General features: G+C 39.2%; 1 protein-coding gene across 2 annotated transcripts in view; it reads left to right on the forward strand.

The window, feature by feature from the left end:
* The window catches only part of iqsec3a (IQ motif and Sec7 domain ArfGEF 3a), a 107,171-nt gene that overhangs the window by 34,925 nt on the left and 47,727 nt on the right, over positions 1-24,519 (forward strand). The window contains exons 1-3 of one of the 2 annotated variants that reach the window (XM_053688425.1): positions 3,242-3,848; positions 14,590-15,782; positions 23,790-23,951. In XM_053688425.1, coding sequence (XP_053544400.1) covers positions 3,768-3,848; positions 14,590-15,782; positions 23,790-23,951 — 1,436 coding nt within the window. In that variant the 5' untranslated portion in view covers positions 3,242-3,767. Of the gene's footprint in view, positions 1-3,241; positions 3,849-14,589; positions 15,783-23,789; positions 23,952-24,519 lie in introns of those variants that run through there. The other variant, XM_053688426.1, reaches the window with a different exon arrangement.

Here is a 24,519-nt window from a genome sequence, read left to right on the forward strand (position 1 = left end):
GAACTGAGGGCATTTCATATAACAGGACGTTTCATTTCTATTGGCCATGTCAAAAATTCATTGCATTTCGAATCAGAAATCTTGATGTGCAGGATTCAGAAGAATTTGATTTGGCAAAACAGAGAAAAATCATTTATCATACTTGCAGCTACATGTGACATACCACCAGGGACTGATTAGTAATTCCTGGGCCCCTGGGTAGGAAACTTGCATAGATCCTTGACTTCTCCACCCCACAACCTGATACTTTATAAAATAAAACTCATATCTTACTATTTTATACACCCATTTAGAGTATTTGAGTAGTCTTGTTGATTCACAGAAGGCAGTTTCGCCATGATTGGTGATTGGTACCTTTCTATCACCTCAAAAACTCATCTACCAAATCATCAAATTGGAGCAAGGGATGGGCGATATCTTATCGTTTGCGATATACCGGTAGAAATTCTCCCCACAGTAAGAATTATTCTTCCCGTGATAATAATGATAAAACCTAGTTCATGATGTATTTCTGTGTGCGACGGTGTGCAACCCATTCACAGCTCAAGTGCAGTGCAATAACAAGTACGACGGAAGGCGGACGTGAAGCTGAGGAGGAGTTTATCGCTAAACGAGGAACTAGCTCTACAATCTGGATCTGGTTTAATTGCAGAAAATCAATTTTATTTTTAGATCAGTGTTTGTGTTTCCGAGGATCTCAAGATCACAGCTATCACTTGTAGCCCAAAACAGTGGTACGCGGTACTATATGTATATCGTCACTGATATCGTTAACGCAATAAACACCAGAAAATATCATTATATAGTTTTGAGTCCATCTCACCCATCCCTAAGTGGTGCTTTTTAACAAGCTCTGACACAGTGTGCAGGAGTGACTTCTTTGAGAGACATCTTTGGCCTGTTTTAGATCACGGTTCATTTTAAACCAACCCATTTGGGAATTCTCTGGCTTTTCTTTAAGATTTAAGGTTTAAGAATATCTGTTTTTGTAGTGCAATTCAAACCCAACTGACTGGTCATTGATTACAAAAGAAAAGACCCACACACCCGTAACATTTCTAAATTCATTTCAGATTCTGTGACTTTACATTCATTGACTTGTGTTCTGTGAATTGTGTGAGACACCACAATGGGCTAATCATTCATGTCGTACTGGCCAGGGCCCCAGGGAACATGCCCTGCAGGCCCAGTCGGTAATCCATCCCTGCATATGACTCATACACATACATGTGACATCATCTACATGCGAAATTCATGAGAAAGAAAAAAAAAATATAGAAAACAACAGCAACCCAAATTTGTGTTAGATTAGAGTTAGAGCATCTCCATATGGGCCATCTGTTTGCCTACACTGAGGGTCAAGTCAGAAAGATTGAGATCCTGCTTCATGCATAGATTTATGCAGGCAGCAGAAGACGTTCTGTTAAAAGCCTGAGCGAGCTTGACTTGTCTGAATATAGCATCACTCTCCAATATTCCTCTGTGCTCTGATGGGAACAGGAAAACCGGAGTGCTTCTGTCATCACACATACATGGTCAAACACATTCAAGCAGAAAGAGAAAAAAAAGAGGAGAATGCATAAGGTGAGAGAAGAAAAGGGGCACTCAGGGAGAGGATGTCAGGTTTATTTATAAAGCCAAAAAATCAAAGGCTTGACTAAAGCAGCTTTATATGCTGCTCACAATCCCCAACCTTACACGTTCTATGAAGGAAAGGGGGAAAAAACAGTTGCTCACAAAACTATTTAGGAGAAAAATTGAAGAAACCTTGGGTGAGATAATTCAGAAAGTGACACACTCTTTCCTTAGGGTAGGCTGGTACAGTAGGTGACAAAATGCAGGGATCTAACCAATATAACACCACACATCCACAATGCATAATATAGGTGGAAGAAAATCAGTGACCATGGAAGAACTCCAATATGTCAACAAGAATAATTTTCAATTTCATAGCAGATCCTTGATCATGAGTAACAGTCTACCAAAATCTGTCAGTCCACCAAAGCAGAAGAGCTGCTATCATTTGGAATGTAGGACCAGATGTTGTCAGTGTATAAATGTAAGACCAGATGTTGCCAGTGTATGAATGTAAGACCAGATGCCAATTTCCTTTAGAGACAAGGAATGAAAGGAAAAGTTGAAACAGGAGCAGTGAGGGAATGAAAAATGGAGAGAGAAAACAAGAGTAGAGGTGTAATGCAATGACTATCTGTTTAGTGCTACAAATATCTGGATCTGGATCTGTGTTTGGATTTAAACATGGCCCTAACTGGAAAGTTTTTATTTATTTTTATTTATTCTTAAATATGAACCCTACCACTGTATCCGTGGAAAAACCCAGAGGGAGATGTCAGATGTTTTTGTGTTTTTGTTTGTTTGTATCTGCCTGTGTGAATTTACTTTATTCTATTTCCCAAAATATAACCAAATCAGTAGCCTAATTTAAACCAGGCAGTTACTAAGGATGTTCCACACCTTTCTTTGTTCCACAAACTTCTTATCTGACCGCTCACTCGCATCCGTATGAAAGTAAAAACCACAAGCTCCACCAGGATCCCAGACCTGGTGCACATCTCTAGTCACAACCAGATGCCTTGTAAATCTTTCTGGCAAAAATAGTGGGCCTCATATTCATATCTGTATTTCTATCTGTTTGAAACACATTATCTGTTCATTCTGAATAATGTAGTCATATTTGGTTACATCCCTAGAAGAGAGTGAGAAGCGAACAAAGACTCTCTGTCACAATCGGTTAAACTTTCAAGCCTTATAATGCTTTAGCAATATTATAATACCAATAAAGTCTTACTGAACTAAATTGAAAAAAAATTTCAAAAGAGAAAACGGAATAGTAATAAAGGAAAGAATATGAGCGAGACAAAAAGATAAGAGAGACAGAAGGGTAAGAGAGAGAAACATTGGCTTCTTTTATGTAAGTGTGAGTCCCATGCTCCCATACTAATATCAGCAAGCTGCTACAAAAAGAAAGCAAAGCCGCTGTCCTGCTGTCATGTACATTCCCCCAGAGCACACAGAGAGTCTTACATGCTTCAACCCAATGGGATCGCTTCAGTCAGGCAGAGTGAAAGCACGAGGCTGCCGGGTCACACTCTCTCACATACACACACACACACACACGCACACACACACACACACACACACACACACCTGCTGCCTAACACACCAAGAGCTGCATGGTTGTGTCTTGTTGTCTGTGTGTGTGTCACGAGTCACTGTGTGTCCTTTCCCCCGTCCCTCTGCTTGTGGGGTAAGTGTGCCAGTCCTGCCCTGCAGTGGATGGCAGGGTGCCCTCGTCTCTCTTTGTCCTCTTCCTCCAAGAGAAGGAGTGAACCAGAGAAAGGGAGGGCTCTGCCTGCACCAACTGGAGGACGAGGTCAGATGGCTGCAGGCTCACTCTGCATTTTCTCCATTTCAGCAGTGAAGACAGTCCTTCCGTCTCTCCCGAGGGCCCTGCACCACCTCCGGATGGAGACGTCTCTACTCCACCTGCTGATGGAGGAGGGGGTGATGGAGTAGGATATCCGGTGCGAGAGTCTCCAGAGCCGGTGGTGGAGGTGGAACTCAAGGAGAGAGAGAATGAGAAAGAAGGAACGAAACCTCCGGCTGAGTCCACCGAGCAGCATCAGCAGCAGGAGAAGCAAGAGGAGGAAGGGAAGAAAGAAACAGAGGAAGAGGAGGCTGGAGGAGGGAGGGGAGGTGCAGGAGGAGGCAGGAGGCCTAGTCTGCACCACACCGCGTCCTCTCCTATGAGGGTGCAAAGGAACGGGGCCTGCAGCCATGCCAGCGCTTCTGACTACGAGCTCTCGCTTGACCTCAAAAACAAGCAGGTAGGGTGCAAGGTGCTGTGGAGTTGGCAGTTTGGAAGAGGCCGATGTATGAATGGAGTGTGAGTGGCTTGGCGTGGTGCTTTTTGGGCCTGCTGTTCAATGCTGGAGTGTATGCTTTAGAGGCTTTGATGTTTTTGGAGACTTGATAACTTTGCGCAGGCTAAGCTTTGTGGATAAGGATGTGACCCGTGTAGTTTAGGATAAAGCTGATTTCTTCAAGTTGATTCATTCATCATCATCTTCCTCATTCCCATCCATCTGCACCAAAATAAGCTTCCTAATTTCATCACCTCCGTTAGTTTGACACGTGATCGCCAAGACTTTCGCTCCTTTTCTCTTTCTCTCTCCTTAGAACTTCAAAAATTGAAATATAAACTCCAGATTGAGAACTTAGACCTCCCAGGCAGTCCCAGTTATTCACAGCTTTTACTCAAAGTCACGTTACACCTGAGAAAAAATTTCAGAGATATTCAGAGGCTGTAATATATGAGAGAAATAAATTGAACTGTCATGGTAATGAGCCAAAAATTCAAGTTCCTGTTTGGTGTCACTTTCTGACTAAGCTTTCATATTATAGACTTCACTACACTATCGGTTTACTTTTGCTGAGATGAAGAGGTTTACCTAATGGCAGATATAAATCGATAGAATTGTATATCAGTTACTGTGTGTGTGTGTGTGTGTGTGTGTGTGTGTGTGTGTGTGTGTGTGTGTGTGTGTGTGTGTGTGTGTGTGTGTGGCTGGGGAACAAATGTCCTCAGCAGAGTAGGAATATCTTACTGTTTGACCTGGGGGGGACCTTGGGCTTTTTCATGTCCAAAACTTGCAGATTTTATTTGAAAGCCTACAAGGGCTAAATAGTTTTCATTTGTTTTACTAAGGTTGCATTTAGAGTTAGATCTAGCTGTAGCAGTAATTGGTGGCTTTAATAATTATATATCAATGGAAGGTCCTCATAAGGAGAGTGTGTATGTGGGTATGATCTCCAGTAAGTAAATCAGATTTTCTGGTACATTTTTGCTATCACAGTGTTCCCAGTGCTGTTTTAATCATCTCTGATTGGGTCTTTATATCAGTATTGGTGCATAAAATTTAATATATTGCATAAAAGATGTTTTAATCTGATTAAAGAGGTCATGTGATGTTATTTATTCATGGACAGGTAACCTATGTAGTAGTTGTTTTATGTCATATTTATATTTGTCACAGTGACTAAATGGCTTAACCTAGTAAATATCTGTCTAATGTTGCTGAGGCTAATATACTGTAGGATGATTGCTCAGAGCCCAGGAAGCACATGGATTGTGTGGATTGATGCGTTATGCATATTTTCCCCAACTGATATTTATTTAAGTTTAATTGTAGCTTTTAATATGTGGTTAGAGTATGGTGATTGAGAGGAAAATGCTCACTGTAAGAATTCCATAGAGCTCTGAATTTAATCATGTTATATGATTGCTTAAAAAGTGGTGTATACGTGCATCTCTCTGCTTGCTGCTATTGATTCTCTTTCTATACAGAGGTGTCGAGCTTTGTTAGGAGTTTTTTATACGCCGTGTGGTCTAAAGTATTTGGACACCCAACCATCACACCCATATTTATTTGTTGAACATCCTAGTCCAAATTTTGTTGCCTTTGCTTTTATAATAACCTCCACTCTTTTAGGAAAGTCTTCTACTAGATTTTGGAATATGGCTGTTGGGATTTGTTCAGCCACAAGAGTATTAGTGAGATCAGATACTGATGTTGGGTGATGAGGCTTGTGGCGCAGTCGGCGTTCCAGTTCATCCCAAAGGTGTTCATTGGGGTTGAGGTCAGGGTTCTGTGCAGGCCAGTCAAGTTCTTCCACACCAACCTTGGCAAACTTTGACTTCATGGAGCTTGCTTTGTGCACAGGGGAACATAGTTGGACCCCTTAAGGGGAACCTTAATGCTGAAGCATATAAAGACATTCTATACAATTGTGTGCTTCTAACTTTGTGAGAAGAACCACATATGGATGTGATGCTCAGGTGCCCAAATATGTTTGGCCATAGTGTCTACTGTATTTGTACTGTACTGAAAATATGTTGCTATCTAAAAGTAGGAAAATGCTAACATTTTTAAGATATGTTGATACCAAATATCTGTAGCATTTACGATGATGATTGTTGATGACTATTATTATTATTATTATTATTATTATTATTATTAGTAGTAGTAGTAGTAGTAGTAGTAGTAGTAGTATTGCATAGATGTTAATCTAATGATTAAGTTAATGTAATGTAAATTAATCAGTGCACTATAAAAAAAAGTAATACATTTGGATGGTGGTAGCGCATTGGTTAAGACATTGGACTACTGATTGGAAAGTCATGAGTTCAAATCCCAGCAATGCCAAGCTGCCACAGCTGGGCCCTTGAGCAAGGCCCTTAACCCTCAACTGCTTAGCTGTATAAATGAAATAAATCTGTCACTCTGGATAAGGGCATCTGCCAAATGCCATAAATGTAAATTTAAATTTCAGATGTCTTATTACATGTGAAGTTTAGCATTAATGGCAGTAATTAAATTCCATCCTAATTTCTGTTTTTTCCAATTGTGAAGTGAAGTGATCATCACTGTACTCTCAAACAGGTATTGGATTGGTGCTTGGACAAATATGCACCTCACTGAGTGCATTCGAGCTTCATTCCAGTCGTCATGCTATTCATGCTTAGAATCTAAATGATCTTCCTCGCATCAGTTATCGTTCTCAAATGCGTCAGAGCTTTCCTCCAGAGCTATGCTGCTGGTTTTGCTTTCTAAATCAAACAGCATGCATTACCTATACGTGTATTTTGGGACTTATATCATCTGTAGACCCCAGCGCTATCACATTCATGTTTAGTTTATTTGCTTCAAGCCCAACTATGAAAAAATGGGCTTTAATGTAGTAATTCAATGATTAAAGTATGTGACATACGTTTGCCCTGCTCTGGTTTTACCCTCCACCCTAATGCCCCTGACTATTGTTTCTCATTATTCTCATTAGAGCACAAATATATAGAAACTGCCCTCCTTAGATAAATCTTTCCCTACTCACCAGTATTGTTTTCTGTTATTAGTTTTTAGTATTAGTTGTTTTGTGTTTTTATTTATTTATTTATTTTTTTAAGATTATGTTTGCACTGGAAAACATAAAGAAAATAAATACATTCCCTTTAGAGACTTTGTGATAGGCTCCACTTTGTGGTTAGTCACTAGTGTATGTTGAATCTTCCAATGTTCAAGATGTAGTGCAGACGTCACAGAAAATAGAAATAGTATGTATACTGTTCTTGCACGTGCTCCATGTGGAATTTTCAGTGGTATGTTTTTTTTTTCTTCCGACATCAGGTACAAGACTCACAGTCTTCTATCACTATATTTCATCTGAGGTGTATGGTCTACATTGACCACTGTTTTGTATGTAATGATTCATTCATTCTTTCATTGGTCTTGATTGATAACTCCTTTATCCTGGTTAGGGTCTAAGTGGATCCGAAGACTATCCTGGGAGCACTGGAGGTGAGGTGGGAACACACCCTGGCTGGGACTTCACGGTCCTTCAAAAGACACCCATTCACACAAATTTCGAGTAGCCAATCCAGCTACCAACAATTTTTTATAGGTGGGAGGAAACGAGAGAACCTAGAATAGCCAAAACGGACTCAGAGAGAACATGCAATACCCCACAAAGCTCGGGATTGAACCAAACCCTGGAGCTACATAATCCCACTGGTTCAGTCACAATTCTGAGAATGTTTCTTATTCATCAAACATTTATATACCTTTGATCCCTTCAGACTTCTCCAGTAAACAGAACTAGTTCCCTTGTGTATACTGACTCGCTGCTAATCGAGTTTTTGCAACCCGAGGCACGGTCGCCGAGAGGCTACATTCTGATGCCTCTACAGATAGATATAACCTCATTCCTTCTGCATGATTACCTGTTTATGCTAATAAAATCCAGGGTAGCCTCGCAATGAGACCTTTGATTATCACGTCTCATGCTGATCGGCTCATAAATATACATGCATCCATGAGATACACATCATCAGTGCAAATGAGGAATTAATGTCAAGCACCAAAAATGGAAGTAGAAAACTAGCAAGATAAGCTCACAACAATGTGAATATATTATACTTAGCAACTATTTTTCTAAAGCTCATGGCCAGTTTGAAGACATGAATTTAGTGAAAGGGGTATTTTCAGGCCGATTGGTAGAGTGCCATTTGTAGAAAGAAATTTTAAGCGTTGTGGGGGGAGAAAACAGTCAGAAATCTGTAGAGAGAGTAGTAAATAAAAATAAAAGTGAGAATGTGACGGTATCTGGGCTTCATTTAGCTAGAAAACAGTATCAGCTATACAGAGAGAGCAAGAGATTAAATCTTGTGGAGTGAACAGTATTTAGTTTGACCTTTTCTACTGAAAGTTTTTTTTCCCATTCCCCAAACAATAGTAATCTTTATTTCCTTTCAAACAAGCCACAGAAATTGTATCTAAAAAGGCTGTGAAACTAATACAGTGGAAGAGCAACTGTGGACCTTTAAGTTCTTTAAATTCATAGTCTGGAAGTCTAGAGTTTTACTGCTCTCATTTTAAAACCCCTTTTAATGTTATATTTGGGTGAAAATGACATGGCACTTTACATGCTTGGCTCAAATTTGATTCTATAAAACAAACATTTAAAAAAAGACACTTATATAGAAACTAGAGATGCACTGATGTATTGGCCAACAATCGGTTTTGGGTATTTAGGATAGTTTAAAAACATAGTTTAAATAGAGGATAGTTTAAAAACATCCGATGATCAGGGCTGATTATATCCTGTCAATCAAAAGAGAGCAGGAAAACACATTGATTTCATGCTGCGTGTAAATATGATGTCTCTTGTGTGGAATGGCGACTAAACTGCAGTTTGTACTCTCTGTAATCTCTTCACTGGTAAAGTTTTACACTGGACGCTGCAGCAGAGAAGCGGGAGTTTCTGCGTCGAGTCAAGTTCTTTTTTTTTTTTTTGCCGCGCTGCTCGCGCTGAAATAAAGCATTAGTACACTGTTGAAAGATTTAAATGAAGACGAGTTGACAAAAAAGTATATATTGCACAGAAAAATATATTTGTAGAGTAGTATATTTCATATCCATTTAATTTTAATATATAAAAAAAGTTTATATTATATATTACCAGTTTGATGTTCAATGATGTTAAATGTAGAAATGGTTTTGTTAGTGGTGAGTGAGTGTGAGACACAGGAGGTTTTTTAGATTTCAGTCTATTAATTCTGTTAATATGAATTAATAACATTTAATAAGTCAAGAAATCTTACTTTAATCTTCAGAATATAGTTCATGAGTAATGTGTTTTGTGTTTATGAGACCAGTTACTGTGAAACAACTTGTTGAAATGGAGAGAATAAAGTTTTTATTTGCAATTCTTTCAGAATTCTTTTAAATTAATTATTATTAATTTAAAAGAATGTAAAAAGGCAGAACTTTGTGTATCAGTATCGGTATCGGCTGATATCACTCTGAATAATCGGTTATCGGTATCGGCTGAGAAATTTTGTATCAGTGCATCTCTAATAGATTTCACATGTGATTGTGTAAGTAATACGTGGTCACTTGAGAAAAAAATGTGAAGCTGCATTTCACCTTGTTATGCCCTTGTTATGACATTCCCTATGTCAAAATGAACATTTAATGTATCATGTGAGAATGAAAGCACAGTGTCTAAAAACCACATGTGCAAATTTCTCGCATTAACATGTGATGATTCACAGGTTTCATGTATTTCAGGGATTATAATCAGATCATTTTTGCCTATGAGTAACAAAGGAAAACAATGTGTGTGTAAAGATGAATCAGTGATCATTTCAGTTACTCTAATATTTTCCACATCTCTTATTTACACTCCCACCTGTGCACACACACCTGCCATCTGGAGAATCCCCAAGCACAGGAGGGGCTTTTGCATCTATTTCTATATATTGATAATATCTGGGATGAAAATAATATCATATAACAGTTGTACTACTATACAATATAAGGAGACGTACATCCAGTGCTAAGCAGTGAACAGAACCAGTGTGTTCACACTCAATTGTTTTATTTCATTATTTAAGAATTAAGCATCCTGTCTTGTGTGTTAGGACTGAGATATGTGTCCTTTGAGTGGAATGAAGTTATGTTGTAGGGGAACGGTGACAGTCCAAGCTCAGATGGAGGACTGCCCCAGCCATCAGGTTATATTTGCTGTGCTGATTAGAAAGGAGTGATGTCAGTGCTATATTCCAATGCTTTTGACCCCCATCTTCTATGGATACGCCATTTCCCGAATGATGTCTCTTTCAGCCGGTGCCCTGTTTTATTCACCATTTTGCCACAGGGCTCCCATGGAGCACAAAAACAAATTATCCAATATGACTTTGCTAATCAACCAAGCGCCCTTCCAAGCCCCCATCCAGTCTTTAGGACCACCTCTGTGCATTCATATCTGAATTTTAATGTGTGTATGAGGCTAAGCGCTCATAAACACCCTCAAGTTATTGCCATCACACCATTTTATTTGTGTCCCCTGTATTTCCTGTAATGTTAATTTCCTGTATGTTAATTAAATTAATTTCCTGTTATTTATTTCCCACAAAGTTTTAAGGTTTTGTCACATTGAATGTGGGCCACAGAAATTTCCTGATAAACACAATGAATGTTTAAGGCAGGTTTTGCCAGTGAGATGGGATAATGCTCATGACTCAAGTCTTATTCTGTGAAAAGAGATGACTGAATCACACACTCTTGAACCATCACAAACATCTTAGTATTCTGCACATGTCTCTCCTTTCCCACAGGATCCAAGCTGAAATATACATTTGCAGAGATGTGATAACTCTTCTGTGTCAGTTGATGATTTGAAAAGGTGAATCAATACTTGACAGAACAAGAATGGTGTGATTTTATGTATGTTTCTATATACAGTGCCTTCCAGTAATATTGGCACCCTTGGTAAATATGAGCAAAGAAAGCTATGAAAAATTGTCTTTATTGTTTAACCTTTTGATCTTTTGTTAAAAAAAATATTCACAAAAATACTCTGCTTTCCTGAATATCATACAATTGCAAACAAAACACAGGTTCATGCAAAATATAATATAGGTTATAAATTTTATAAATATAAAATATGTATAAATTTTAGGTATATTAAATATAGGTGTGCAACAATTATTGTCACCCTTTTAATCAATACTCTGTGCTACCTCCCTTTGCCAAGATAACAGCTCTGAGTCTTCTCCTATAATGCCTGATGAGGTTGGAGAATACATGGCAAGGGATCTAAGAACATTCCTCCATACAGAATCTCTCCAGATCCTCCAAATTTCGAGGTCCACGCTGGTGGACTCTCTTCCTCATTTACCCCACAGGTTGTTTATGTTTGCCGCAATCTTTTGACACACATCACAGCTATATTCCTTCGTCTAACCCGTTGTTATGAATGACTAAGGGAATTTGTCCTATGTGTTACCTCATATTTATACCCATGTGACACAGGAGGTCCTGGTTGAACAATTTCCTGTTCCTAGTAACCCATGTGTACTAAAAAAATAAAAATATCAATGGCAGTATACTTCATATATATTTTTCTCATATGAATTAATAGGGGTCATAATAATTGTTGCACACCTACTGTATGTATATTTAACAAAGATATTTTTATAAACATGTACTGTGTTTGGAATTGTTTGATATCCATAAGAGCAGAATATTTTTGTGATTTTTTTTAAACAAAATATCAAAAGGTTAAAAAATAGACAGTTTTTCATAGCCTTCTTTGGTCATATTTACTAAGGGTGCCAATATTAGTATGTTTCTATCAGACGAGAGGGAATACCACAGACAGCTGTTAGGTTCAGCCTTGTGATACCTTGATTTGGACCAAGATACATTCCAATAACATTTAAATTTTCACTATAATATTGTGTTTTGTGCATCATGAAGACAAGAATGCCTGCTTTGGTTTTTCATAACTTTGGATATATAGTATTGCTCATTTGGTGAATTTGTCACTAGATATTCAAGTTTTTTTGTGTGTGTGTGTGTATTTTTTTTTTTTTTTTTTTTTTTTTTTTAGATCTGTAGTGACTTTATTTAAAAAATAATAATAATGAATGAAAATAAATAAATTAGCCTATCAACAAATCTAGGTAGTTTTTGAGCAGACCGTAGCAACTTTTTTTTTTGCGCATTACAACTGCTGGTTTTATGAGTTAAGTAAACATGTTCAGTCAACTCACCACCAATGTGTAAAGCCTGAATTGCACTTGCATGATTCTCTGTTAATCCACTAAACATTGATCACCATTGTTTCCCAACAACCAATCACTGATCACCATTGTTTCCCAAGTACCAATCACTGATCAACATTGTCTTCAAATGACCAATCACTGATCACCATTGTTCCCAAACCCCAATTCCTGAACATTGTTGCCCACCCAAGCACTTCATTCATTATTTATAATTGTCTTGGCTATATTAACAATTAATAAAAATGAGTTATTCCATCCATAACCATTTCCATGTCTATTTCCCAACTACTCACAAACACTGCTTCATTTTGTTTGGATTCTTATAGAAATTATAATATTTTGTAAATACATGTTTTACTCTGTTAATCTATTTTGCAAATATGTAAATTGTTAGTTTGGGTTGGCAAGACAAAAGATGACTTCTTTCTAGAAGAGATAAATTATAATACATAATTTTCTACTCTGAGATAATGTCTTCAGAAAAGCTTGTTTCATCGTGCAGCACATAATGGTCATGATAATTCAATAAATATGTTAATTACTATGACATCACATGGTAACTTCTATCAAGTTTGTAAGCATATTTTAGCTACTTCTCCTGGTAAACTTGGCAACATTGGAAATGTATTCGAACATCAGATATAGTATCTTCATTAGCATAAAAAAAAAAACCTGCAGAATTTCAACTCCACTTTTATGTTAAGAATATATTGTTCCTCATATGGTTGTCAAGCAAATTAACAAGCATTATGTGAAAGTTATGTACATGCCTATTAGAAAAAAAACTGTCAGATTGAGGAGGGATACCTGATTTTTGCTTTTTCAACATTCTGACTATATTGAAATGAAATAACCTCCCTTGTTTAAATGTTCATCTTCCAGTAATGACTCCTGGAGAGAACAGGCTGATTAAGGGAAATGAGTTTCTCAAAATTGATTAATGTCATGAAGCATCTAAGTGAATAAATGACATATTATATGATGCACTGTCATTTGTGCTTAACAAACCATCAGGCAGAATATAGTGAAACAATCCTGACCCTGTCACACACTGTCTGTCTGTCGGTCTGTCTGTCTGTCTGCCTGCCTGTCTGTCTGTCTGTCTGTCTGTCTGTCTAAGCTACAGGCAGATTCACTCACCAAAAGATTGTTTACATGAACAAATAAAACTTTGAAATAAAATTGATGGCTCACTCATTGCTCAGGCTCTGCAACTTTCTATTGCAGCTTCATTTTCAGCTTCCTTTAAAATGTATAGTGATTGTGAATGGTTGAAACATATGAAAACATACACTTTAATGAATAGCACTATATTTGTTTGTTTATCTGGTCACACATTCACATTTTACTGGATTTTAATGACATAATTTATGTTGGTTTTTAATGGAGCCTCCAGCAACCTCTATTCCTGTTTGAGTGGAATTTGGCACAACACTGGCAACCCTGCTGGTAACCAATATGATAGTGAATGCAGTAATGACAGTGAGTTTACATGTACAAAATAATCTGATAGCTGCAAAACATCTGATTTTGGCACATATTCCATCAAAGTGCTTACATGCACTTCTGTTTCTACTCTTCGGGCCTACGTGAAAAAGTCAGTCAATCAATTATCAGATTTCTTCTAGTAACACCACTACAAGTAGAAAAAGTATTCATTTAATTGCATTTTCCAAAAGGTATGTGCTGAGGAATTGCTTGAATTATTTTATCAACTGATAAATAGTACAGCAGTGCTGATAAACCCTTCATTTAATTTCATTCTTTCATCATTTAAAACCTACAAAATCTATCATTTTTGTTTATGCTATCTCATTTTTGTTAGGATTACTGGCTGCTAACATGATGAGCAAGCTCTTCAGTCATTTTACTGATATGAAAATGAATTATTTGCTTAGATTTTATGGTTGAAGATTTCACATAATCCAGCTATCCATCCATTTTCTGTACCGCTTATCCTTACTGGGTCTTGGAGAACCTGGAGCCTATCCTAGGGGCCATGGGGAAGAAGGCAGGGGACAACCTGGACAGGGTGCCAATCCATCGCAGGGCACATCCTCACACCCATTCACCATGCCCCCTATTTCAATTCTGATTTCAATAATCTTTTCTTTTTCATTCTCGTTATATGCATATAATTGTCAAGCATGTATGTATTGAATAGACCTGCACAATAATGTTTTCTTACAATGTGTCGAATATACCATACGCCTAGTCCATGATGACATCAACAGTTCAACAAAAAAATAAAATTGTGTTGTGAAGATGCATTATGCATATTAGTGTATTTTTCTATTTGCATTTGTTTTCTGGATTCAGCTCGGCCATTGATTTAAGGTCCCCTTTTCTGCTCCTTGGTCTTATCATGGCTATTATTACTCATATGTGCCTTCACAACACTGCTGATCGTTCCTCTTCTTTGTTTCTTTCTGTCCCTGCAGATCGAAATGTTAGAGCACAAATATGGGGGCCACCTCATCTCACGCCGTGCTGCCTGCAAAATCCAGACGGCCTTCCGCCAGTACCAGCTCAGCAAAAACTTTGAGAAAATCCGCAACTCCCTGCTGGAGAGCCGGCTTCCTCGCAGAATCTCCCTGCGCAAGGTGCGTGTTCAGAATGCCGAGGGATTCTCAGCTGAGAGGGCGCTGGCTGAAGGCTGCTCTGTTGCAGGCATCCCCCTGGTCCGATCCCCATCACTGCCTGTTACCGTGGGTGGCACTCTCACAGACCTGGAAGACTCCTTTACAGAACAGGTACAGTCACTAGCCAAGTCCATTGATGATGCCCTTAGCAACTGGAGCATGAAGACCATGTGCTCTTTGCAGGAGGGAGGCACCTATCAGTTTAGTTCTGAAGCCTTTGGCACTGCAGGGGGCAAACCTACAGTGGCTGTAACTGTTGGGGAGAGTGGTACCCTGGATCAGGCCACCCTCCAGAGTGGTACAGTGTTGGGAGACAATGCAGATAACATTCCCCGTAGTGCCAGCAAGCTAATGATGGCCTTCCGGGATGTGACAGTACAGATCGACAGTCAAAACTTTCACATGTCCTCCTCCGTCATGGAGTCAGTGTCCCTTGGGAACTGTGTCCAGCAGGGGGCCACAGTGACTGAGAGCCCCAAGCAGCCCCCAATAGAAGAAACAAAACACACAAATCACCCTCCACCTCCCCAGGAACCAATTCCCCCACCTCCAGAGTCAGATCTTGGAGAAATACCAGATGGTGATTTCCCAGCACCACCACCCTGCGAAGAGGAACTCATAGAGGATCTACCACCTCTTGTCCTGGAGAAGACGGAGGCTCCAGTGCCAGAGGTTGCATCCCAAGTGGAGACAACAGAAGAGGCCATACCAGCAGTGGGACAGATTCCAGTGGCCCCTACTGTGGAGGATCTGGAGGCCAAGCGACAACTTTCAGACCCAGCTGACAATAGCTCAGAACAGATGAGCAGCAGCAGTACATCAACATCTGCCCGCTCAGCATCTGAGGCCTCATCCAAGGAAGCGCTGCAGACTATGATGCTCAGCCTGCCACGCTACCACTGTGAGAACCCAACTAGCTGCAAATCCCCCACCCTCTCCACAGATGTCATGCGCAAACGCCTATACCGTATTGGTCTCAACCTTTTCAATGTGTAAGTAGTCTCAGGGGCTCTTTCTCCCCTCTTTCTCCAATACTATTTGCTGACATTCTGATGCACGATCGAACACTTGAAGGGAATCTCAGGCTGATTAGTGTGGAATTATATGAAATAACTGATGCAAGATTTAGAGCCACATAATCTTTCTACCTGCTCTGTAAATAATATTAATAGAATTAATAATAATAATAATAATAATAATAATAATAATAATAATAATAATAATAATAATAATAACAATAACAACAGCAACAGCCTAGTATCCATACGATATTTAAATCTGCGAGTGCAATTGTTTGTCCCTTGAGCAAGGCCTTTAACCCTTTAGTCCTGCTTTGATTGGTTTTCTGCCTCATTTGAATGACACATTAGATAAAATGATCTGTGCAGTGAATAAATGTAATGTAAGTATTTTAGAACATGCACCAAAAAAAAAAAATCAGATTTATAGCCACTTTCATCCTCACTTTGGTATGAATATATTTGGTTACAGTGTTGCCTAATCATATTCACTCATTCTCTCTTTTTCAATTGCTCTCCCTTGAGGTCTCCCTTGAGTCTGTTTCTCTGTCAACACACACATAACTCACCCCCAGCTGTGGCTTACACCCAGCCCACTCCCCTCCCCAAATGCCTGTCACTTTGGGTTTGCCTGAGCCTCTATAAATAGCTCTGCTTCTATCCAAATATGACTTGTCTACTCCCACGCTTGCAAGGTCTATTCCTATATAATTGAAGATTAGCAAAAAGACAGAGTATCAGTGTCTCTGATCCTTCAATTAAAATTACGACACACACTTACACACTCATTAGGAAGGATATTCAGCATTGCCTGATAATGCCAAAACAACTCCAATACGAAACTTTAGCCCTTTATTATTATAAGAGGAAGACTATTCTATTTTTCTAAATACTGAGCTATCTTTGTTATATTTACTAAAGTAAACAATAAAATGTTTAACAAGTATTAAAATGCTCATTTTTCATGCTCTGTATTTGCATGTGCCAGACTGATGGAAGATTATGTGGGCTCACACTCTAAAGAACATAACCTCATGCATGAAGGCAATTACGCTAATCGCCTTACTAACATAAGAATACTGTTGAGTATGTACCTGAGCATTAATGGTATAAACAAGCATGTTATTAGCCCATTAGCAGCCCTATGGTAAGACACAGATGCAGTGGATAATTATAGATGTAGGCATTGATTGAAGAAATGGTTTGTTTGTGGAGATACACTGAGAATCCTTAAATGCAAATTGAAGTAAGGCAGCAGTGATTTGGATAACTAGTGCACTGCAGTTTTTCATTGTATGGGACATTTGGCCAGCCCTGTCACCCCCCTGAGCCTCAGCTCTCAATCAACTCTGGTCTGACCTAAGGTCTGTGAGAGACAGCAATTCCCTGTTCGATTTCTCATTAGTCATTCTATTAAAGTCGGGCAGTAATCTCACCGTGGTAATTAAAAGTTATCCCGCCTGGTCTGGAAACAGCCATCAAGAGAGCTGAAAAGTTTCAAGATGACATGGCACTTTGTCTTTCTCCCAGGGGCCTTATTTCTAGATCTCTAAGCTCCAAGTAGAATTTTCTGCTCATTCGACTCCCACTCCTGCATCCAAAAACATGCAGTTCCTACATTTTAATGAATGCTCTTTGTGCTGGAAGTAATCCGTGGTGTATCAGCCTCACAAGGGACGGCAGCATGAGTCTTAGAGGGCAGGCTGACTCATGTGGCTTGAGGTAAGAATTACTCTGGCATTGCCATCTGTATGCCAGAGACAGACACTGTTTTGTCATTGATGAACTACTCATGCCCTACCTCTATGTTTTCTGCAGGTTTGTTTTGCAGCTTATCAAGGAATTTTGGATGTAATGTAATTTCATTCATCAATTCATTTCCTATTCGAATCCTCTATCACATAGCAAGTTATACAAAAATACGAAATCTTTTCGAAATATAAGTGAAGCAACATTCCTGATTGCTTCACTGAGTTTAGCCTTTAGACACCACTAATGTAGGCAGCCAAATTTGCAAATCTTTGCTAGTTTCCATGAGAAGATAAGATCCACACTAACCAGTGGCTGACTGCCCAAATTACATGCTTGTGTGCTGTTGTCCTGGTGTCACAGAAAGGTTTACTTATCTGCACAGAGCCGGTGTGGATGCAGGTTCTCGTTCTAATCCAGCAGGAGCCACACCTGATTCCAGCTGTTTAATCAGTTGAGCTTGGCTTTCAATAGACTCAAATGTGGCTTCTGCTTGGTTGGAATGAAAACCTGTGCCATTTCTAGATAAGATTGGACACACCTGGTCTAATAGAAAAAAGCTAAATAAGATGTCTAATAAATATATCTTGGCTACCATAGATCTATGCAATAAATACATAAATAAATAAATAAATAAATAAATAAATAAATAAATAAATTGTAGGGAGGAATAAACAGATGGACTCATTGTTATAATGTCATAAAAGTGCTGAGCTTTTCATTGGTTGGTGGGTACTGTTGGACCTGGGGCTTCTTCAAAGCTGTTAACATCGGGACCGTGATGGGTTGGTTAAAATTAGGAGGACATACTGATTAAGCAAACACACAGACAGGGATGTGGAGCGTGAGAACACAACCAATTGGACATCTAACATATGGAAACTCTGCAATGCCAAGTAGTAGCTCACCATTGAAGGTTCAACTGGTCAGCTCTATGCTTGTCTCTTTTTGGATAAAAGTGTCATACTGTATATAGTACATGATCACAGTAGAAGGATTTCCTTTTGAAAATCCCTTTCTATCATTTTAGACATTAAAATGCAGTGTTGGTGGTTGTAAGAAGCTGTCAAGATCACTGTCTGTTTGTGAGCAATGCCAAGTTGTACCACACTGCACACCACATGTGGGTAGAATAATATGCCTTGCTTAATGGCTATTTTGCAGCAGTTTTTCCAACATGGCGGTGAGCAGTAAAAACTAAAGAGGCACAGTAAAAAGGACATATGGTTATGGTTGAAATGCCCTCTAAACGATCCTTCTGTCACTTCTGCATTGCTTGAACTGTGCACATTCCTGACAAAGCACTTTTGCAGCTTTAGAAACAAACAGGGCAAAGTTAACTTTATCTCTCTTACCCATTTTACATTTTTTTTTGTTTCATGCACTGCTGAAGATAAGCAGGAGCCACATAATCAAAGCGAGCTGATATGATAAAGGGAGACAGAAAGAGAGAGAGACAAGCAGAAGGAGAGGGAACGAGAGTGAGGGAGACAGAGTCTCATTAGTTCCAGTACTTTATTTCTTCAGTCTAATACCTGGGCCAGACTTCAGCTGCATCTGAAGCAGGTGTGTGTGTGTGTGTGTGTGTGTGTGTGTGTGTGTGTGTGTGTGTGTGTGTGTGTGTGTGTGTGTGTGTGTGTCTGTGTGTATGTGTGAGTGTGAGTGTATTTGAGTTTGATGGCTGAGACAACAATCAGGGATTAGGGAAGTCAATAGGGTAGCCTGGTGCTCTTTCTCGTATTAGCTAATTAAGAACGAGCAGTTTGCAAAGGGATGGATGAAGAATGTGTTGGGTTGGATGCGTGTGTGTCTGGGTGTGTGTGTGTGTGTGTGTGTGTGTGTGTGTGTGTGTGTGTGTGTGTCCATAGATGGCTGAGTCAGAGGATGTCTACGGATGAAAAACTGCCAGGATGGTATGCAGTGTCTTGTTCTCCAGCTTACAATTTCAGCCAATGTACAAGAAGCACAGAGATATTTTATTTCCCTAAACCTAGCAAAAACCGCAAGAGACAGCCAGGACAGGTAAAGACAAGGTGCATGCACTGCACATGTTCTTGTGTTGGAGGAGAGTAACTGCTTTCCAGTAAAATATTCCTGTTTAAAATATCCAAAAGTGTTTTTCACTAGTATATAAAAAAAGTTTGACTACAAGATTGTCTATTGGGAAATACTAGAAAAACAATAGAAAACACAATCTGGCAACTTGCTTTAAGTTGAAAAGTAAAATTTTTTTTAAACTTCCACTGGAGCTTCTCTGAGTGTGTCTCTTTCTGTACTGTATGTGTGTGTGTCTCAAATGTAGATGTTCCCAGGCGCTAGCTCTGAATAAAACATGAGTGCAAGAGCAGAGGTGGATAGGCAGAGACAGGAATGAGGTAGAAGAGGAAAGGTAGAAAGAGTCTAAATATGTGTGAGAAAACAGGAGAGTGTGAAAAGGTGGACAAGCTTCATTAGCAAAGTGAATGAGGAAATGAAGAACAGTATAGAAGATGTAGATCACAGAGAAAAGCCTTATTAGCACATAGCATTGGGCACTTCTCCTTAAGAATGACAAAGGTCAAAGGGTCAAAGGAGCGGTATGTGGCTGGTCCTTACGAGGAAAACTGCTTTTTGTCCAAAGTCAGGCAGAACACAATCCACACTAAGTACTAAGCATTTAGTCGTTATGCCCTTAAAGTCCCAGTTTATTATTCAGTTATCTCAAAAGCGTACTAATCAGTAACAATTTTGAATGATTTAGTAGTTACGAAATGAAATGAACAGGAAAAAAGTATGTTGTTACAAGAGAATAAATTGCTTTACTCTTCGCTGGGTTCTGGGGTCCTTCCTGAAAACAAATACAAAATGTTAAGAGTGCTTAAGAAGAAGATGAACATAAAACAAATGCAAACTCTGACATCTTTTTACTGAATTATAACCAGGCTGGCAATATGACTCTTGATGTATTTGACTGGTGTAAAAAAACAAGAAGCTGTTTTCTGGGATTGAATTGATCTCTCTGTTCATAAACTGTCAGCGCATGCCCATCAACTTGTGCCTCTGGCAGGTCTCGGCTTGTAAAAAGCTATTTTATGTAATAGAGAGACGGAAAGTGAGATTGCGGTATACAAGATGAGTGCCCAGTAGAGCGTAGGTCTGATGGAGGGCTGTAGAAATCCATCAACTTGTGTCCAGCACAAGGACGTAAATCACATGCCATCTCTTGAAAACATAGCCTGAATTAGATTACTGATAAGACATATATTAATGCAGAACTGAGATGTGTGTCACACTGTGTGTCTATGTCCTTTTTAAAGAAAGATGGCTGAAACAAGATGTCCGTTAGCACAATACAAAGTCTGGAGATTTCTTGCTCTTTTTCCACCCCCCCCCCCCCCTCCCCCCCTCTCTCTCTGTTTCCTTATAGTGGTCAGTTTGGCTGTAATCTCTCGTACAAAATATACTATATGTCCAAAAGTATGTGGACACCTGTCCATCACACCCCATGTGTGGTTCTTCCCCAATCGGTTGCCACAAAGTTGGAAGCCCATATTTGTATAGAATGTCTTTGTATGTTGTAGCATTATAATTTCCCTTCACTGGAACTAAGTGGCGCTTGAGAGACCTGTTCCAGCATGAAAATGCCCCTGTGCATAAAACGAGCTCAATGAAGACCTGATTTGCTAAGTAGGCTGGAGTAGAAGAACTCGAGTGGCCAGCACAGAGCCCTGACCTCAACTCCATGGAACACCTTTGGGATGAACTGGAATAACGACTGCAAACAAGGTCTTCTTGTGTAACATGAGTCTCCAAGCTCACTAATGCTCTTGTAGCTGAATGAGCACAAATCCTTACAGCCATGATCCAAAGTGTAGTGGAATGTCTTCCCAGAAAACATGGAAGGTGTTATAGCAGAAAAGGTGGGACTGTCTACATACTTTTACACATTTATAGTTTTATAGCCGTATAGTGTAGCTGCTGTATACAAACGCAGGCCTCCTTTGTTAAAGCAGCACAGGTACTGGTACAAGATAATAGTTGAAGAAGATTTCTTAATGTTGTTTGGACTGCACCACATGGATTAAACTTACATCTGTGAATGCCAAGTCAATACACATTCAGGGAGAATCCAAGGCTGCATCCTAAACTACTTATCATATCACTGTCACTCTCAAATACTGAGTACCCGGGGAAAGAGAAAAAAACTACTGATTGCTCCACTGTAATCGAAACCTATAGAGCTTGTGTATGATTGGCTGACAGCTCTCTATTCTGCCAAATGCTAGCCCACAGTCAGTGTGAAGAAAAATGGATATATGCCTTTTTTTAAAAAGCAGTAAATGGGTTGAAACTGAAACATTAACATTCTCTGATGCTGAGCAAGAAAAGAAGGTGTGTAAATGTCTATATGAGTTCCAGTTTACGTGAACATGATATGAGCAGAGCATAAGGAAAGATAATGTACTTTGCATGGCTCTGTAGCAGCTAAACCCATTCAGTGATAGCTTAGCTGTGCCTCCCCTTGGCTAGCGACACCAAACTAGACTAGTTAGAAAAGTTTTATATTTAATCGGTCTGGTAGTCCAATTAACAGTGACAACACCCAAGGCAAGTTTTATGATAAATCCAACTTTTTCTGATCATGTCATACGTTGGGTCACGTTAAAATTACTGAAAGCACTACGAGTTTCACTTTGTAGTGTATTTTTGTAGGTTTGATATGTTTGGAAAGTAACGTGAAAGTAAATTAGTAATCTGATTACTTTTTACATGCAGTAATCAGTAATGTAATCAGATTACAATTTTAAAGTAGTAATTAGTAATCTGTAGTGGATTATTATTATTATTATTTTTGAGTAACTTACCCAACACTGGTCGCTTCCTACAAGTTTATTTTTATTACACAATTTGCACTCGCTATGAAATGTATTATTAATCTGCTCCAGCCCATCAAAAATATTACATGAGACAAAAACAAAGAGCAAAAATATACACACCAAGGTGAGCACACGGTTCTGCCCACTCACTCTTGCATGATATCACAGAGTTTGAAAAACCAAAATGCAGGCTATTATACCTGTAAAAACAATTCCTGTTGGTCACTACAGTCTAAAGTGAGTATTCTAGCTGAACAATGTCACAACTGAGTAATGATACAAATTGCATAATGAGGACAAGTCAGATGTCACTAGCTTCCACCCAATTATAGAACAAAGTAAGAAAAAAAAATCTGTTACTCCTGAAGTCATTTTCTTTTAGAAATATATACATATACATTACAGCACAGTGAAATTCTTTTCTTCGCATATCCCAGCTTGTTAGGAAGTTGGGATCAGAGAGCAGGATCAGCCATGATATGGCACCCTTGGAGCAGGGACGTTTAAGGGCCTTGCTCAAGGGCCCAACAGTGGCAGCTTGGGCTTGAACCCCCTGACGCTCTGATCTGTAACCCAGAGCCTTAACTGTTGAGCCACCACTGCAGGACTGCAGTATCATATTGACTCTTTCACTCACAGACTCCTGTTTTCCTTTTTTTTCTCTTATTCTTTTTCTCCCCGATTGATTGCCTGTTACAATTTCATTTATGCCTGAAGTTGGCCATGTTGTATCTGAGTTGGTGTATAATGCATGCATACAAATTTCATACCATTTGTGACCTGACACCCTGGCACAGTGCTGACTGTGAGTTAAAAAAAACAACAACAGTTTTGTCAGGACAACTCACAGCAGCTCAAGTACATCCTATTATAGGTTTGGGTCCCCCCATTCAATAATCATGTTTTTGTTTGTTTTGCAGCTGCAACTGTAGCTTTAAGAGAGGGAGTCAGATGAGGTAGAAGTGCTGCATCATGGCTGGAAGTCACGCTCTGAGAGAGCAAAAGAAATGTGTTATGACAGCTAGAGATTCAACAGCTAATACACTTTACTGAATGGAGAGATAAAACCCAAATATGAGATGCTTTTTAAAAGAGGGCTATCTGTCTGCAATGAGCTTTTTTCCCCCTAATCGTTCCTAATTAGGCTAATGAATTGGTTGCAGCTACATAGCAATGCATGTGCAGATTATATCCTGTGTTTCTCCTCAATCATTTTCATTCTATCTATCAATGTATATCACTGTATATTAGTCAATATTGTCTATCACAGTATATTATTGTCACTCTGTTTGCCTCCAGATGTTTTATGTGATGCTAGATATAAAATGCTCGGTGCAATTAAGAATAATTGTGCACATTTCTTTTTCTTGAACAGAAATCCAGATAAAGGCCTCCAGTTTCTCATCTCACGAGGTTTCATTCCTGACACACCCATAGGCGTGGCACACTTCCTGCTGCAGAGGAAGGGCCTGAGCCGCCAGATGATTGGCGAGTTCCTCGGAAACAGCAAGAAGCCTTTCAACAGAGATGTCCTGGAGTGAGTGGTTAAAATACAACAATTGTACAGCAAGCATATGAAAAAAGAAGCGAAGGAGAGAGGGAAGGAGAGAATCTTTAGAGATCTGAAAGCCCTACTGGTTTTGAAGCAGCAGGGCAGGTTGGTAAAAACAGAAATAGTACAAAAGAGCCAGCTGAAAGAGTGTAAAAGAGAGGAAAAAATGAACGTGTGTGTATTTCACACATAGAGGAGAGAGAGAATATTGCCTCAGTGAACTGGAGATGTGCATTTAGCTTTGTTTTGTTTTTTTTCTTCTTCTTCTTCTCAGTGGCTTTAGAGAATGGTGGCATCTTTTAATGAGATCTCCTCGAGCAGCAGCTGAGCCCCTGCATTCAAAGTCTGTAAAGAGACACACAGGGAATGATATCCCACTGCTGTGTGTGTGTGTGTGTGTGTGTGTGTGTGTGTGTGTGTGTGTGTGTGTGTGTGTGTGTGTAAATTTATTTGACCTTGTGGGGACTTTTGGCTGGTCCCCGTGAGGAAAAGGGTAAGATTTAGTTGTAGACAAAGCATTGATTAGCTGCATTAATAATATATGAGATGTGAG

Source organism: Ictalurus punctatus, chromosome 19 (genome assembly GCF_001660625.3).
Source record: "Ictalurus punctatus breed USDA103 chromosome 19, Coco_2.0, whole genome shotgun sequence".
In the NCBI taxonomy this organism is placed as follows: domain Eukaryota; kingdom Metazoa; phylum Chordata; class Actinopteri; order Siluriformes; family Ictaluridae; genus Ictalurus; species Ictalurus punctatus.